At 43.9% G+C, this 16,613-nt stretch overlaps 4 protein-coding genes across 4 annotated transcripts; 1 reads left to right on the forward strand and 3 right to left on the reverse strand.

The window, feature by feature from the left end:
- Positions 1-1,600: 1,600 nt before the first annotated feature.
- LOC139458576 (octapeptide-repeat protein T2-like) lies at positions 1,601-2,354 on the reverse strand. Its single transcript, XM_071240004.1, has 2 exons — positions 2,235-2,354; positions 1,601-2,155 (listed from the first exon to the last, which is right to left on the reverse strand). The coding sequence occupies exons 1-2, from the start codon at positions 2,352-2,354 to the stop codon at positions 1,601-1,603; spliced, it is 675 nt and encodes a 224-aa protein (XP_071096105.1).
- Positions 2,355-2,396: 42 nt separating this feature from the next.
- Positions 2,397-2,870, reverse strand: LOC139458577 (octapeptide-repeat protein T2-like). The gene has a single exon (XM_071240005.1). The coding sequence runs from the start codon at positions 2,868-2,870 to the stop codon at positions 2,397-2,399; it is 474 nt and encodes a 157-aa protein (XP_071096106.1).
- Positions 2,871-3,414: 544 nt separating this feature from the next.
- Positions 3,415-5,776, forward strand: LOC139458578 (sodium-dependent glucose transporter 1-like). Its single transcript, XM_071240006.1, has 2 exons — positions 3,415-3,425; positions 4,741-5,776. The coding sequence occupies exons 1-2, from the start codon at positions 3,415-3,417 to the stop codon at positions 5,717-5,719; spliced, it is 990 nt and encodes a 329-aa protein (XP_071096107.1). The 3' UTR covers positions 5,720-5,776.
- Positions 5,777-8,741: 2,965 nt separating this feature from the next.
- Positions 8,742-13,767, reverse strand: LOC139458579 (alpha-N-acetylgalactosamine-specific lectin-like). The gene is made up of 3 exons (XM_071240007.1): positions 13,602-13,767; positions 10,612-10,794; positions 8,742-8,959 (listed from the first exon to the last, which is right to left on the reverse strand). The coding sequence occupies exons 1-3, from the start codon at positions 13,765-13,767 to the stop codon at positions 8,742-8,744; spliced, it is 567 nt and encodes a 188-aa protein (XP_071096108.1).
- Positions 13,768-16,613: the final 2,846 nt, after the last annotated feature.

A 16,613-nucleotide genomic window follows, 5' to 3' on the forward strand; every position in this document is an offset into this window, starting at 1 on the left:
AAAAAAAACCATGAATATGCCAAAAAGTCAATTTACAAATCAATAGCGTGTGTCTCCACCTCTGGTTGCGATGCAAGCAACACATCTTCGTCTCATGGAATGGACCAGGCGTCGCACAAAGTCCTGTGGGATATCTGTCCATATCTGCTGGAGCATTTTTCGAAATTCCTGGAGTGTCTGTGGAACACGTGGTTGACGTCGAAGGCGCCGATCCATCCAATCCTACATGTGCTCGATTGGAGAGAGATCAGGTGAGCGAGCCGACCAGGGCATGACATTCATGTTGTTTTGTTGAAGAGTATCCTGAACAAGTTGAGCAATATGAGGCCGGGCGTTGTCATGTTGAAAGGTAATGCCTGGGCCACGACGACGCAAAAACGGTAGAACAACAGGTCCGATGATCTCATCGCGGTAGCGCTGTCCACTGAGATTTCCCTCTACCACTATCAAACGGGTCCTCTGTCTTGCCGTAATCCAACCCCATACCATAATGCTGCCGCCCCCGAACCGATCTTCTTTCATGAAACAATGATTGACGTAACGTTCACCTCGACGTCGGTACACTCGAATCCGTCCATCGCTGTGGCTGAGGTGAAAACGAGACTCGTCAGTGAATAGAACTTGTCCCCACTGCGTGGCTGTCAAGCGTAGACGCTGTCTGCACCGCTGTAGACGTGCTTAACGGTTGTCAAAATGGGACGTCTGGCGGGTCTTCTGGCGACAATCCCTGCACATTTGAGGCGACGACGTACGGTTTGTGAAGATATTCGTTAAAGGCCAGGGATGCTTCTTGCAGTCACTGTTGCTGGCTGGAATCAATTTCATAGGTGTGTTGTTCGAATCCAGTTGTCTTGTCGATTATTAGTTACGCGTGGCCTGCCAATCCGAGGATGGTCTCTGACTGCATTCGTCTGTTGCCATCGTTGCCATAACCACCAAATGGTGTTTCTGTGGACGTTAAATTGTCTTGCAACATCACGTTGACTCGATCCTGCTTCAAGCATACCAATGGCTCGCAGACGCTCATTTTCGGACAGGCGCGGCATTTCGTAATGTTGAATAATTGCGTAAATTTGTGTTTTTTCTGCGTGATTGTTGTCAGCACGATGCTAAACAATTCATATGGAAACCCGTTAACGCACATGTTTTATACCCATTATTGGGTAGTGAAATGCATGGGGCTTGCATAAAAGTCAACGTTTGCAAGGAATACATGCTTTTCTGTAGCAGCTGCGTGTTTTGTGACTTGAATCCATACATGTACCACAATATTGAAAACCAAACTTTACTTGTTTGAAAAATACTCTAAAATATTGGTGTCACAGGAACTTTTGTTGTTGAGTATACTATCACCGTCCGCGGTATTCCGGACGGGAGTTCACACACCGAATTAGCACTGTTCAAACACAATGCAATGAGCGCCTACCGAATCCCAAAAGAAAAAATGCAACGCAACTACAATCAGTCTTAAACAATAAAATACACTTACATATAACAACATATGTTCGTGCAAATCAGTATAATTACAATAATGTTGAAGGCGACCTTGAACCCCAATCCACGTCACTCATGATCACGTAATATTCAAATAGGGATTGCCTTAGGCTTGCTGTATTTTCCCTTTCGAACTTTTTCTCTTCCGCGGCGACTTCTCCCTCACCTTCCTCTGTGACCTCTCCTCTTCCTCTGCGGCCTCCCCTCTACCTCTCCCCTTCCTCTGTGGCCTCCCCCCTTCCTCTCCCTCTGCGGCCTCCCCTCTTCCTCTCCCCTTCCCCTGTGGCCTCCCTTCTTCCTCTGTGGCCTCTCCCTCTTCCCCTCCCCTTCCTCTGTGGCCTCCCCTCTTCCTCTCCCCTTTCACTGTGGCTTCTCCCTCTTCCTCTCCCCTACCTCTGTGACCCCCCCCCCTCTTCCTCTGTGGCCTCTCCCTCTTCCTCTCCCCTCTTCGTCTGTGGCCTCTCCCTCTTCTCTTCCTCTCTGCTTCCTCTGTGGCTTCTCCCTCTTCCTCTCCCCTACCTCTGTGGCCTCCCCTCTTCCTCTGTGGCCTCTCCCTCTTCCTCTCCCCTTCCTCTGTGGCCTTCCCTCTAACCCTCCCCTTCCTCTGTGGCCTCTCCCTCTTCTCTTCCTCTCTGCTTCCTCTGTGACCTCCCCTCTTCCTCTCCCCATCAACCGTAGCCTCCCCTCTTCATCTGTGGCCTCTCCCTCTTCCTCTCCACTCTTTCTCTGTGGCCTCTCACTTTTCCTCCCCCCTTCCTCCGTGGCTTCTCCCTCTTCCTCTCCCCTACCTCTGTGGCCTCCCCTCTTCCTCTGTGGCCTCCCTCTTCCTCTCCCCTTCCTCTGTGGCCTCCCCTCTTCATCTGTGGCTTCTCCCTCTTCCTCTCCCCTTTCTCAGTGGCCTCTCACTCTTCATCTGTGGCCTCTCCCTCTTCCTCTCCCCTTTCTCTGTGGCCTCTCACTTTTCCTCCCCCCTTCCTCCGTGGCTTCTCCCTCTTCCTCTCCCCTACCTCTGTGGCCTCCCCTCTTACTCTGTGGCCTCTCCCTCTTCCTCTACCCTCTGTGGCCTCTCCCTCTTCCTCTACACTCTTCGTCTGTGGCCTTTCCCTCTTCCTCTGTGACCTCCCTCTTCCTCTCCCCTTCCTCTGTGGCCTCTCCGTCTTCCTCTCCATTCTTCGTCTATGGCCCTTTCCCTCTTCCTCTCCCCTCTTTCTCTGTGACCTCCCTCTTCCTCTCCCCTTCCTCTGTGGCCTCCCCTCTTCATCTGTGGCTTCTCCCTCTTCCTCTCCCCTTTCTCTGTGGCCTCTCACTCTTCCTCCCCCTTCCTCTGAGGCTTCCCCCTCTTCCTCTCCCCATCCCCCGTGGCCTCCCCTCTTCATCTGTGGCCTCTCCCTCTTCCTCTCCCCTCTTCGTCTGTGGCCTCTCCCTCTTCCTCTCCACTCTTCCTCTGTGACCTCCCTCTTCCTCTCCCCTTCCTCTGTGGCCTCTCCCTCTTCCTCTCCCCTCTCCCCCTGTGACCTCCCTCTTCCTCTCCCCTACCTTCTTCCTCGACGAACTCTCCCCCTTCGTCTCTTCTTCCTCGGCGTGCCTCTCCCTATTGTCCGGCCAAAGCCACCACTTCCTGTCCTCATTTGTTTAAAAGCCTACAATAGTTTCATTTCCGAAGCAATGTGTTATATTGGCACTGATTGGAGAACAACTTGTTATCCCAAATACAAATTAATGAAAATTGAAAAACGTATATCAAGTATCTGATACCCGTTTACCTCTAAACAGCAATCGTTATATCACGTCCAATGTGGATCAGAACATTAATTACCGATAGTCGTTACGAAGAATAGGTAAAGAGAAAACAAAGTGGGACACAGTACTACAAACACACAACAGTTTGTCACGGTACAGCATTAATTACCGATAATCGTTATGACAATTAGGTAAACAGAAGAGACAAATTGGGACACAGAACGACCAATACACAACAGTCCCTAACAGTACAGCATCCATATGGGTCTCCTGGTGAGTGCTTGTGTTTACGTCGCGAGAAAAAAATCATTCAAGAAATCTATTTAACATTTCATATTCATATTCTCGGACCAATTAAGTTACCGCCACGGGCATATTTGTTCCATTTGGTAAGGGTCGAAATTATAGAATTTCTAGAAATAGTGCACAGTCCTTATTGGGTCCGTTATTGATATGCTAACCTCATTGTCACGTAAGGAGATATTTATTTTGAAGCATCTCCCTCCCAATCCGATCGATAGACTATTGCATTTCCTGGCAGATGTTTGTCTAATTTGCACTGTACAAGAGTGGGAATTTACGCCGTTATCCAGCAACTACGACAATATATTCACGTGGAAAGGTTAAGCACCACCCTTATTATTTTGATGACATGACATGCACCAACTAAGCCTGCGATTATGACCTCCCGATCCCGTTAGCCGCCTCTTGCGACAAGCATGGGTTTCTGAAGACCATTTGTAATCAGTATCTTCAAGTACGACGGATTATGTTATTCTTATTCATTAATGTCTTAGTGTCGGACCGAACTTTAAACATGGTGATATATTTTCTGGCCATTTTTTAAATTATGTACAATTTAGAACTACAAGTTGAAAAAAGTGAGGGATAATTTGTCAACATAAACTGTGTTGTCAATTGACAACGTAAATGTCTTTCAGCACGAACAATTTTATTTCTTTGAAGATTTCAGAGATTAAAATAAGAGGACATTAATTAACTATGACGAATTCAAATGTATACGCCTGCCAATTTCATTTTCTTATTAGCAATAGTGCTACTGTGAAAAAATAAAGTGTTTATATTTACTTTACCATAGAGGTACTCAGTGTCGAGCCAGAGGCCTGGGATAAAACTTAAACTGATGAACAATAGAAACTATACATCGTTTGATTTCATCATATGTTTGATTTTCAATTGAAAATATCGAAAGTTAAAAAAAGTAACTTACTGGCGCTTAGCATTCATGGAGTACTTTTATATGGTTTAATTTTTAAAATATCATTTGATTTCAAACTTTTAAAAAATAAAACAAGGAACATTTCGCAAAATACACAACTGCTGATGGGTATCTTAGACATGTTATCTTTTAAAATTAATCAATTTGCTTTTTCGGCATAAATTAACTACATTTCAAATCTGGTAGGGACCATGTGGTTGCAAATTCTTTTCTTACCCCAGCGATCTGGGGTATTGAAATAATATTTCAAATAAATTGTCTTGCAGGCACACGTGGAGAGTGTGGGGAGTTGAGAGCAAGCCGTACATGCAGGCCTTCCATTTCTTATGGTCACAAGGAGGAATTGTCCCCCCTTTTGTCCTTGAGCCCTTCCTAGCTGTCGGGGTTCAAAACTCAACAGAGTCTCTGGCTGCCAATAACTCAGATCCAGCAGGTCTTCTTAATGCATCGGTCATACCACCACAGGAGCCGTCGGAAACAAGCATCATATGGCCATTCCTGATGACAGGGTTAATGACAATCCTGTCCTCACTTCCCTTCTTCGTTGTTTTCTTCTTTGCCAGAAAGGAGGGACATGGGGAGGTTTCTGAGGTATTGGATGGTAAAAGACAAGGGAAGAAGTTATCCCGGAAGTTACTACTTCTCACGCTTGGCCTTCTGGGTATATTTTATTTCTTCTTGGACGAAGTTGAGGACTCGTCCATGTCCTTCCTGGCCTCATACGTGATCAAACAGTTCAAGTGGACAACGATCATGGGAGCAAGAATTACCTCCACGTTCTGGGCTGCGTATGCATTTGGTCATCTTGCCGCCATCTTCTTCATCAGCTACGTCTCGCATATGAAGATATGTGGCCTCTTCTTCATCTTGTTGATCGTGGCGCAGGTGGGGATGATCCTGTCTGGAATGTTTCTCTCTGATGTTGGCATATGGATCACTACTTGTGCTGTCGGGTTTTCAATCTCGATAAGATTCCCCGCCATGCTGACGTGGATAGAGAAGGACTTTGTTCAACTGTCAGGAAAAATTATGTCTGTCATCTTCGTATCCGTTGGCCTGGGAGGAATGGTCAACCCTCAGATCATTGGCTATCTGATGCAAGAGGCTACCCCTCTGTGGTACAACTATGTTCTGACTATAGAGAGTGTTCTGTTGTTCCTTAGTTTCCTCGTGCTGGTGTGGCTGGTGAAGAAAGTCCTTAGCATTTTCCATGCATCGCAAGCTGAAACCCCAGACAAGAAGTAACGGAACTTACACTGATGTCTTAGCGATCAACCATTTGCTATTATGTGGCGAGTGGGGGTGGGGAATGATTGTCTTTTTTTTAAATATATAGTTCCAAAAAATAAGGTCTTAATATTTTGCCTCATGTTTTCCACACAAACAAAATGTTCATTGAATTTACTGGATGTGCTGACAAACCTATGTTGTGAGAACTACATGTAGTTGTTCGCCTTCCCTGACGTTATTAAGTGCTCGGTCTCATATGAGGAGGATGAATAGAGGAATTATAGTATAGGCCTGGATTTACTGGATTTACTGGATGTACTGGATGTACTGGAGACACTGGAGATACTGGATGTACCTGATGTACTGGATGTACTGGATGTACTGGATTTACTGAATTACTGGAGACACTGGAGATACTGGATATACTGGATTTACCGGAGATACTTGATGCACTGATGTACTGGAGACACTGGAGATACTGGATGTACCTGATGTACTGGATGTACTCGAATCTACTGAATTTACTGGATGTACTGGATTTACTGGATGTAATGGAGACACTGGATGTACTGGATTTACTGGAGATACTGGATTTACTGGATGTACTGGAGATACTGGATGTACTGGATTTACTGGATGTACTGGATTTACTGGATTTACTGGATGTACTGGAGATACTGGATGTACTCGAATCTACTGAATTTACTAGATGTACTGGATTTACTGGATGTAATGCAGACACTGGATGTACTGGATTTACTGGAGATACTGGATGTACTAGATTTACTGGAGATACTGGATTTACTGGATATACTGGATATATTGGATGTACTGGATTTACTGGATGTACTTGATGTCCTGGATGTACTGGATTTACTGGATGTACTGGAGATACTGGATGTACTGGATTAACTGGATGTACTGGATTTACTGGATTTACTGGATGTACTGGATTTACTGGATTTACTGGAGACACTGGAGATACTGGATTTACCGGAGATACTGGATGCACTAATGTACTGGATTTACTGGAGATACTGGATGTACTGGATCTACTGAATTTACTGGATGTACTGGATTTACTGGATTTACTGGATGTACTGGATTTACTGGAGACACTGGAGATACTGGATTTACCGGAGATACTGGATGCGCTAATGTACTGGATCTACTGGAGATACTGGATGTACTGGATGTACTGAATTTACTGGATGTACTGGATGTACTGGATTTACTGAATTTACTGACAAACCTATATTGTACAAACAATCTGTTCGGCTCTTCTTGACATTATCAAACGTTCGGATTGTGAGGAAGGTGGAATATTGGAATTAGAATATATTGAGAGTCGTTGGTTACAACAGTAAAGGAACAAGTCTATTTTAACAGCAAACCAGCGGACATATCGAAGTCGAGCAGGATATACTTGGTAACCTTTATTGAACAACACAGAAACTTGTATAGGCTATCGACGAGATATAGGTTCCCGTGCACCTATATTTGCAACATGAACAACAGCGATGCCATACAGAGATATGAACCAGGAGAACTATCTGGCTTTGGCGGTTTATATTTGTACTTACATGCATGCAGTACTATTGGCAATGTCCAGAGGAATCCATATACACGTATGTGATGCGCTTTAAGTACATTCAGTATTGATGATCTATTATCGTTCAATAATAGCCAATTCCCTTCCTTTGATTTAACCAACAGAACTGAAAATAAAAGACACCAGTGAACTGTTTCTTATTTACTTCTATGCAAAAAGATTCAGAGTGACGAGAAACTCTCCACAAGAATGTATGACAAAAGGGATGACTTCAAGTTGTAGTTAGTCAACTTTCCCCATACGTCGAGCAATATTACTGCAGCTCTGACTTTGGTGTCTATATTTCACAACCTTTGAGGTACATTCGAGCATGCTCTATCAACGAAGATCTCATAGAGGGTCATTCGACTTGCTCAAAAGTTCTTTGATCAGGGTTACAACATCCAAGGCATCAGCAAAGCTTTCAAAACGTTTCAAGAATTCCATGATATACATTTGGAGGACATTTCCATATTTGACACATCAGTCACAAAAATGATGCCCGATGCAATTTCCTGTTTTGACGGGTAGACAATTGTTACCTTGTTTTTTCAGGTGAACAGTTGACCTGCCTTTGCATGTGTTTGTGACGGGTGCCACCAGTGTATCACCTTTCGCAAACACCTGGTATCATCACTATTCGATAGTGATTCACAAACACATAGTTATAATGTAGTCGGAAACGTACACAATGGACAACATTTCTTATGATTATGGAATGTTTTTGTTGTCTTTATGTTATTGCAGTGTCCAGCAGACTCCCTTTATGTGATGCGCTTTACATACACTCAACACAGTTTGTCGTGTCCAGTAGAATCCATACACAGGTGATGTTCTTCACGCGCATCACTGGACCAGTCATGAGTGAGTGAGTTGGGTTTATTGACACTTTAACATTTATATCACAGGGTGTTAAGAAATGTACGAAAGTCCGATTGAAGTAGATCTTCACCATGTTGGTAAAATCCACGAGCAGGGATATGATGCTGACTAGCTAGGAGTTTTAATCAGGGTTAAGCTACTTGTAGGATTCGAACCCACAATCAAATGATTCTTCACTCTGAAGGGATATTACTCAATTCACGGCTAACAAACACGCTTAGATGACTTGTCCGTCCGTGCTTTCTGGGACAAATAAAAACCATATCCTCAAATAGAGTGAGTGAGTATGGTTTTATGCCGCTTTAAGCAATATTCCAGCAATATCACAGCGAGGGACACGAGAAATTGGCTTCATACATTGTACCCATGTCGGAATCGAACCCGGGTCTTCAGCGTGATGAGCGAACGCTTTTAACGACTAGGCTACCCGACCGCCATGTCTCAAATAGAAGATTCAGGAGTTTCAAACAGTGATGGAGTACTATTTTATCAAATAATGAATTTGTAAAGCATTTATAGCTAGAAATACAGAAGATGTTTCACTCTGCGGTTTATATACAGTCTCTACAAGCACGATGTTGTTTGGAGTTCACACAAAAACAAACGACTGCCTGTACACCAGGCGTCATCCCATAGCCTGTCATCGCCAATCACTACGCAGTCTTGGTTGAAGGTATTGGATGGCTCCCCATCACGCCACATGGGGTCTACAACCTCAGTACCATCCGTCCACATGAACTGGCCCTCCTGGGCAGTGTCGCTCGCCCCCAGCCACACACCGCCTGAAACCATGGAATCAACAATCACTCACGTCATGATATGGACGAACATTATCAACCGAGATGGAGAAGACTAAGGCAAAAAGCAAAGGATACCAACATCACTCTAAACTCTAGAATCCCTCAACAACTTCAAAGACTAAGGAACCACTGCGTAGTGGCAGAGAGATATGATAAGTCGAAGGACTAAGGCAAAAAGCAAAGGATACCAACATCACTCTAAATTCTACAATCCCTCAACAACTTCGAGGACGAAGGAATCACTGCGTAGTGGCAGAGAGATATGATGAGTCGAAGGCCTTCAAGGGATCTACGAACTGTCTTAACAATTCCAACTGGTGGGTAGGGGTGTGTGGTGTGAGGGGTGGTGTGAGGGGTGGTATGGTAATATAACATGGTAAAATGTGATTTTTGGTTTTCGGGGGTAGGCTTATTGAGTCAGCAGTCAAATCATACTTCTACATGTTTTATGTTTTAAAATATAATTTAATTTAAAACTTTTAAAAATTAAAAATAATACTACCCAAGTGCTGATGTGTGTCTTAGATATCTTATCTTTGAAAATCAATAAAATTGAATAATACAATATATCAATAAACATTTCAAATATGGTAGAGGTCATGTGGTTGCAAACTCATTTCTTATGTGGTTGCAAACTCATTTCTTACCCAAGTCTACATTGAACCAATTTCACAAAATTACCTTACCACTGATTACTTTTGACAAACTGTTGCAGGAATGAGTCAAATTAACAACAGTTCGTTCAAGTTGATATTAAAAAAAACCCACAACAACATCGGTATACTTTCTTTTGGCCCTCAGTCTAATTATATTCCTATAACCTAATATTTTTTTGTACATGTGTTTGTTTGTAACTATTCACATGGCATTCACCCCTACCTTAAACTTTAACGTGTGATAATATTTCCAAAGATAGTATAGAATTTACCCTAGTTACAGACGGAAGTGTTTCCAGTTAATCATTGGACTTCTGTAAAAGCTGCCTTTAGACACTTGTAATCTTTTTTACCCAATATTCTCTAATGTTATAATTTTATATGAACAAAGAAGAAGCTCAGAAATCCAAGAACCATTGTTGCTTGTCTAAAATCGTAACGTCACGGTTGTGTACGTATCACGGTAAAAGGGCGTTATCTATGATGACTGACACAAAGGTATCAAGCCCGTGTCGTCCGCACAAATCAATGGTTGACCCACCATGCTACCCCATCTCGTAGTTTAGCCTTACCTTTCATTCATCATCGTGTTCGAGGGGCGGTCGGATAGCCTAGTGGTTAAAGCGTTCGCTCGTCACGCCGAAGACCCGGGTTCGATTCCCGACATGGGTACAATGTCTGAAGCCCATTTCTGGTGTCCCCCGCCGTGATATTGCTGGAATATTGCTAAAAGCGGCGTAAAACCATACTCACTCACTCACTCATCGTGTTCGCTCGTCACGCCGAAGGCCCGGGTTCGAATCTCCACTTGGGTACAATATGTGAAGCCCATTTTTCTGGTGTTCGCTTTCGTGATATTGCTGGAATATTATTTATACCTAAGACCATACTCACTCACACTCATCCATAATAGAGAGTCAGACATCAACACGAACAAGGACAGTCTACATTATAAAGAGAATTTAATGACAGTCTCACCTGTGACCTTGATGTTGTGATATGTCCACGCCAGCTTGTGTGACGTGTCAGCTTGAAACAGACGACCGCCCTCTGATTCACATTTAGCTTTAGCGCCACTCCAAGACAGCTTCTGAGTAGACAACTTGTAGCAGAGGGGCATTGAAGGGATGAACTTGTAGCCAGCGTCTCCAGGACAGTTCACTGTAATATAGATAAACAGACGCACATTGACATGTAGCAGAGAGGGTGGAGGGGATATACTTGTAGTCGGAGTCTCCAGGACAGTTCACTGTAATATAGATAAACAGACGCACACTGACATGTAGAAGAGAGGGTGGAGGGGATATACTTGTAGTCGGCGTCTCCAGGACAGTTGACTGTAATATAGATACACAGACGCACATTGACATGTAGAAGAGAGGGTGGAGGGGATATACTTGTAGTCGGCGTCTCCAGGACAGGTGACTGTAATAGAGATAAACAGACGCACACTGACATGTAGCAGAGAGGGTGGAGGGGATATACTTGTAGTCGGCGTCTCCAGGACAGTTCACTGTAATATAGATAAACAGACGCACATTGACATGTAGCAGAGAGGGTGGAGGGGATATACTTGTAGTCGGCGTCTCCAGGACAGTTCACTGTAATATAGATAAACAGACGTACATTGACATGTAGAAGAGAGGGTGGAGGGGATATACTTGTAGTCGGCGTCTCCAGGACAGGTGACTGTAATATAGATAAACAGACGCACACTGACATGTAGCAGAGAGGGTGGAGGGGATATACTTGTAGTCGGCGTCTCCAGGACAGTTCACTGTAATATAGATAAACAGACGCACATTGACATGTAGCAGAGAGGGTGGAGGGGATATACTTGTAGTCGGAGTCTCCAGGACAGTTCACTGTAATATAGATAAACAGACGCACACTGACATGTAGAAGAGAGGGTGGAGGGGATATACTTGTAGTCGGCGTCTCCAGGACAGTTGACTGTAATATAGATACACAGACGCACATTGACATGTAGAAGAGAGGGTGGAGGGGATATACTTGTAGTCGGCGTCTCCAGGACAGGTGACTGTAATAGAGATACACAGACGCACACTGACATGTAGCAGAGAGGGTGGAGGGGATATACATGTAGTCGGCGTCTCCAGGACAGTTGACTGTAATATAGATAAACAGACGCACACTGACATGTAGCAGAGAAGGTGGAGGGACATACTTGTAGCCAGCGTCTCCAGGACAGTTGACTGTAATATAGATAAACAGACGCACGTTGACATGTAGCAGAGAGGGTGGAGGGGATATACTTGTAGTCGGAGTCTCCAGGACAGTTGACTGTAATATAGATAAACAGACGCACGTTGACATGTAGCAGAGAGGGTGGAGGGGATATACTTGCAGTCGGCGTCTCCAGGACAGGTGACTGTAATATAGATACACAGACGCACACTGACATGTAGCAGAGAGGGTGGAGGGGGTATGCATAAAATAGTGTAGCACATGCGAAATATATTTGGCTCGACAATAACGCTCACTGAGCCAAGTTTGATTTCATTAAGAAAATGAATCACTTATTTGTCATTTCGAAAGTTTTGTCAGTAGGAATTTAAAATATACTCAGTAATCAACGAAATAAACTTTAAAGAAACTCAAGTGCATTTGATTGTGAGACATTAAGCCTAACTGCAAAGATTGACAAAAGACTTTAGTTTCTATCGCAAACTTTCTTTTTACTATGAGTTTATATACAACTCTTGTGGAATCCGCTTTTGGGAAAGATTTGTGCAAATATAAAACAACATACTTCATGAAACCCCCCAAAGCAGTGTTTTGAGACAGTTCAGCCTTATCTCTAAATACTAGAGTAAGTATATACTGCCGGGTAAAAGTAGGTATACAGCCATTTTTTATGCTGACTAAAAATTAACTAAACAAGAAATGGTTATTTGTTGGTGATGTATTTGATGCGGGTATCATAGTGTTAGTGTGGGTGTGTTAAAGTTTAACGTCACATCGGCAATATTTCAGCCATGTCGTGACGATGCGGGTATCACAGGCGGTATTACATGCATCATATCAAGGAGTATCTCACAACGGGTGACGAACACATGGCGTCTTAGGGAACAAGGGCGTCGCAAGACGACTGTTTCAGTGAGTGAGTGAGTTAGTGAGTATGGTTTTACGCCGCTTTTAGCAATATTCCAGCAATATCACGGCGGGGGACACCAGAAATGGGCTTCAGACATTGTAGCCATGTCGGGAATCGAACCCGGGTCTTCGGCGTGACGAGCGAACGCTTTAACCACTAGGCTATCCGACCGCCCCGACGACTGTTTCGAGTGTATACGTCTTTTGCTCGGTTGTTACAGGGATTTTGACATTTCTGACATTTCAAACGTTTTCCGTCATTTTTAAGATATGACAGTTCCAGCGGAAGAGAATACCACGTTCTCCAAACCGATCAAATAACAGATATATAAGTTCCCGTACCAGTGTCACAAAACAGCACACCTTAAAATACTAATAGTATGAGAAACGTATATCTACATGTATATTGTCCTTGAAATACCTCTTTTAGCAATATTCACTCATTGTGCCCATGTGGAGAATCGAACCCGGGCCTTCAGCGTGACGAGAGAATCACTAGAGAGAATCACTTTAATCACTAGGCTACCCGTCCACCCCACTAAAAGTATGAGTGAGTGAGCTGGGTTTAACGCCGCTTTTTTAACAGTATTCCAGTTATAACGCGGCGTGTCAACTTAATGTGGGAGGAAAGCCCCAAGTGATGCAGGTCTTAGACGTTTACCATTTCGGTGAAACCCACGAGCACGGGTATGGTGCTGACAAACCTAGAAACATAATCGGGGCGAACCGGGATTCAAACCCACAATCATAGGTTTCTGGCGTGCCCAAGGGATGCAACTCTGCACAGCGAATCACGGCCCCTTAGACGACTGGGCCACCTGTGCCCCCCAAAAGTATGAAAAAATATGTACCTATATTGGCCTTGAAATACCGTGTATTGGGTAACTCCGTGAGACGCGAGTCCGCTAGTTCCATTATCTCGTCCAACAGAAAACATCTGTCATCGGCAGTGTAGAAAAACGACAGACAGCTGTTGCCATAGTAACACTTGTATGCACACTCTGTTTGTGATGTCATCGTAATCGGAGTGACGTCATTAACTACCATGCTGGATAAAGCATTGACAAGTTGGAAAACGCCTGCCATGGTAATGATGAAATAGCACAGGATGTATATATCTATATATTAAAAATAGTTTCCGCTCTCTTCAGGAACGAGCGACGTCACACCTTCAAGTTTAGGAATTGTCACCGCTGCTGTTAACGCTGGGTTGTTTGGACGAGCTCTGGTTAGGTGGAATAGCTGTGATGGTCGTGTAAAATACCATTCACTCACTTCAGCACCGAGCGATATCACACCTACAAGTTCAGGAATTGTCACCCCTGCTGTTAACCGCTAGGTTGTTTGTCTGGTTAGCTGGAATAGCTCTGATGGTAGCGTAAAAGAACATTCACTCACTTTGATTCAGTTCGAACAACTGAATATTGGTAATAATGTCTCCCCGCACGACATCAACGGTGGCTATGTGAGTGTAGCGTGAATGAGCTTGCATCAACGTGGTGAGCTCCAGCGTCTACAGGCGCGGCACAATCCGCGTTGTATCTACGTGGCACTGAGGAGGGACTTGTTCCGTCAGCTGTCTTATATGCTGTCGCTGTGTTACTAGCAGTGACCATGGTGAATCAGGTTCAGAAGGATAGATTCAAATACTTTGATTTAACATGCCATTAGTTATATCATTCACAGACTATCGATCCAGGCGAGTCACTCCTTGTTATATATGCAACACTGTTATCATAGTGAAGATTAAAAAGCTATTTGTATCTACTGTATTGTAATGATGAATCTTGTAGGTTATTTAGAAGAAGGATGTAAACACGATAAGGAGTGTTTTGAAGAACAACCTCTTTATCATACATACACGTTTCAGGGGCTCTTCTTGCCTCATCATCGGATGAATGCCCGGTGAACAGGACATAAACATGCACATGAAACCAGTTTCTGATGGACATGGCAATTGTTATAGGAGAGTGGATACACAGTAATGTGTTTTCACAATAGATAAAATGAGGTGATAAATAGATCACATGTCCCGTGCACTGGGAAGGAAAACTCCTTGATCACGATTGATCGATTGTTGGTTCGTCTGATGTCGATAGTTTCTTGGTGTCTGCGCTTCCTCTAGTTGTGAATGTTTGTACAGAGGAATTTAGTGTGTTGCCAGGAGATGGAGTGGTTGAGACTGCTGATTATATGCCCTGATGGAAACCTCTTCAGATCATTCTCCGTGCTAGCGGCAAGGGTCAGACAAAACAGACCACCCTTAATCCGAGAGTATGGTTTGTTTGTTTGTTTGTTTGTTGTTTAACGCCGCACTCAGCAATATTCCAGCTATGACGGCGGTCTGTAAATAATCGAGTCTGGACCAGACAATCCAGCGATTAACATCATGAGCATCGATCCACGCAATTGGGATACGATGACATGCATCAACCAAGTCAGCGAGCCTGACCACCCGATCCCGTTAGTCGACTCTTATGACAAGCATAGTCGCCTCTTACGACAAGCATGGGTTGCTGAAGACCTATTCTACCCCGGATCTTCACGGGTCCCGAGAGTATTTGTCTACCCAGTGAGGTTGTGGACAATCATACATTAATCGCACCTCCGACCTGCAGACAAAGTGGTTGTTATCCATAATAATACTCCTTGTTTTGTAATGTTAATTTTAATGTTATAATGAATTCATAGCCTATAAAGTATGATATTGTCCTCTTCTTGCTCACGCAACAATATATTGAGAGATAAATGAGGATATCCGTCCATCAACAGGGACTCGTGAGTGATAATAGATGCCTATATTTGCGTGTGTGAGTGTGTGTGTGAGTGTGAGTGTGAGTGTGTGTGTGTTGCGCAAGAATCCAGTTGAAACAACTGCCGAATAGCGCTTGTTGAGATTCCGTCCCACTGGATACTTTAAAGACGGAATCAGTGAAGATCCGGGATAGAATAGGTCCTCAGCAACCCATGCTTGTCGTAAAAGGTGACTATGCTTGTCGTAAGAGGCGACTAACGGGATCGGGTGGTCAGACTCGCTGACTTTGTTGATGCATGTCATCGATCCCAATTGCGTGGATCGGTGCTCATGATATTAATCACTGGATTAGTATCGACTATTTACAGACCGCCGTCATATAGCTGTAATATTGCTGAGTGCGGCGTTAAACAACCATCCAACCAACCAATATATAAAGAGGGATACATTGACGGTACATTGTGTCTGCAGGAATGATAACCATACAGCAACGAGCCACGGAACGTTTAACAACTGCTCGTATTTCTACATATCTAAGATAGGTAAGCAATAAATCGTAAAGAACAATGAAGAACGAAGCGTGGGCGCGTTGCAAGCCACCAATCGCTTAGAGTAATCGCTCACCCAGGGGTCTGCAATAATAATCGACGTGAAAATTTTAAGAATACCAAACTTAACTTCCCCGGACATAAAATGGACACTGCCGAGGTCGGATTGGTTTTGGTTTGGTTTGTTGTTTAACGCCGCACTCAGCAATATTCCAGCTATATGACGGCGGTCTGTAAATAATCGAGTTTGGACCAGACAATCCAGTGATTAATATCATGAGCATCGATCCACGCAATTGGGATCAATGACATGCATCAACCAAGTCAGGGAGCCTGACCACCCGATCCCGTTAGTCGCCTTTTATGACAAGCATGGGTTGCTGAAGACACACCTATTCTATCCCGGAGTCTTCTCGGGTCCCGAGGTCGGATTGAATTCGGGGAGTCATCATTATTTATAAATACGCGTAAATGTTTTCAAAGCTTGTACAATTTATTGACATCCCTAAAAAGGCTGTACAAACATATGAAAGATACGACTTATGGTGGTTGTTTATCCT

The sequence above is a fragment of the Haliotis cracherodii genome, unplaced genomic scaffold, assembly GCF_022045235.1.
Source record: "Haliotis cracherodii isolate W230 unplaced genomic scaffold, xgHalCrac1.p SCAF_13, whole genome shotgun sequence".
NCBI lineage: Eukaryota > Metazoa > Mollusca > Gastropoda > Lepetellida > Haliotidae > Haliotis > Haliotis cracherodii.

Bases quoted from the DNA above. Each gene is read 5' to 3' on its own strand.
- LOC139458576 (XM_071240004.1), bottom strand. From the start codon at position 2,354: ATGAAGAGGGGAGGCCACAGAGGAAGGGGAGAGGAAGAGGGAGGCCAC. The intron at 2,156-2,234 runs GTGAGAGGCCAC...GTTGATGGGGAG, and splicing joins GGAGGAAGGGGGGAGGAAAA to AGGAAGAGGGGAGGTCACAG.
- LOC139458577 (XM_071240005.1), bottom strand. From the start codon at position 2,870: ATGAAGAGGGGAGGCCACGGGGGATGGGGAGAGGAAGAGGGGGAAGCC.
- LOC139458579 (XM_071240007.1), bottom strand. From the start codon at position 13,767: ATGACATCACAAACAGAGTGTGCATACAAGTGTTACTATGGCAACAGC. The intron at 10,795-13,601 runs GTACATATTTTT...TCTATATTACAG, and splicing joins GTATTTCAAGGCCAATATAG to TGAACTGTCCTGGAGACGCT. The intron at 8,960-10,611 runs GTGAGACTGTCA...CCATGGTTTCAG, and splicing joins TCACAACATCAAGGTCACAG to GCGGTGTGTGGCTGGGGGCG.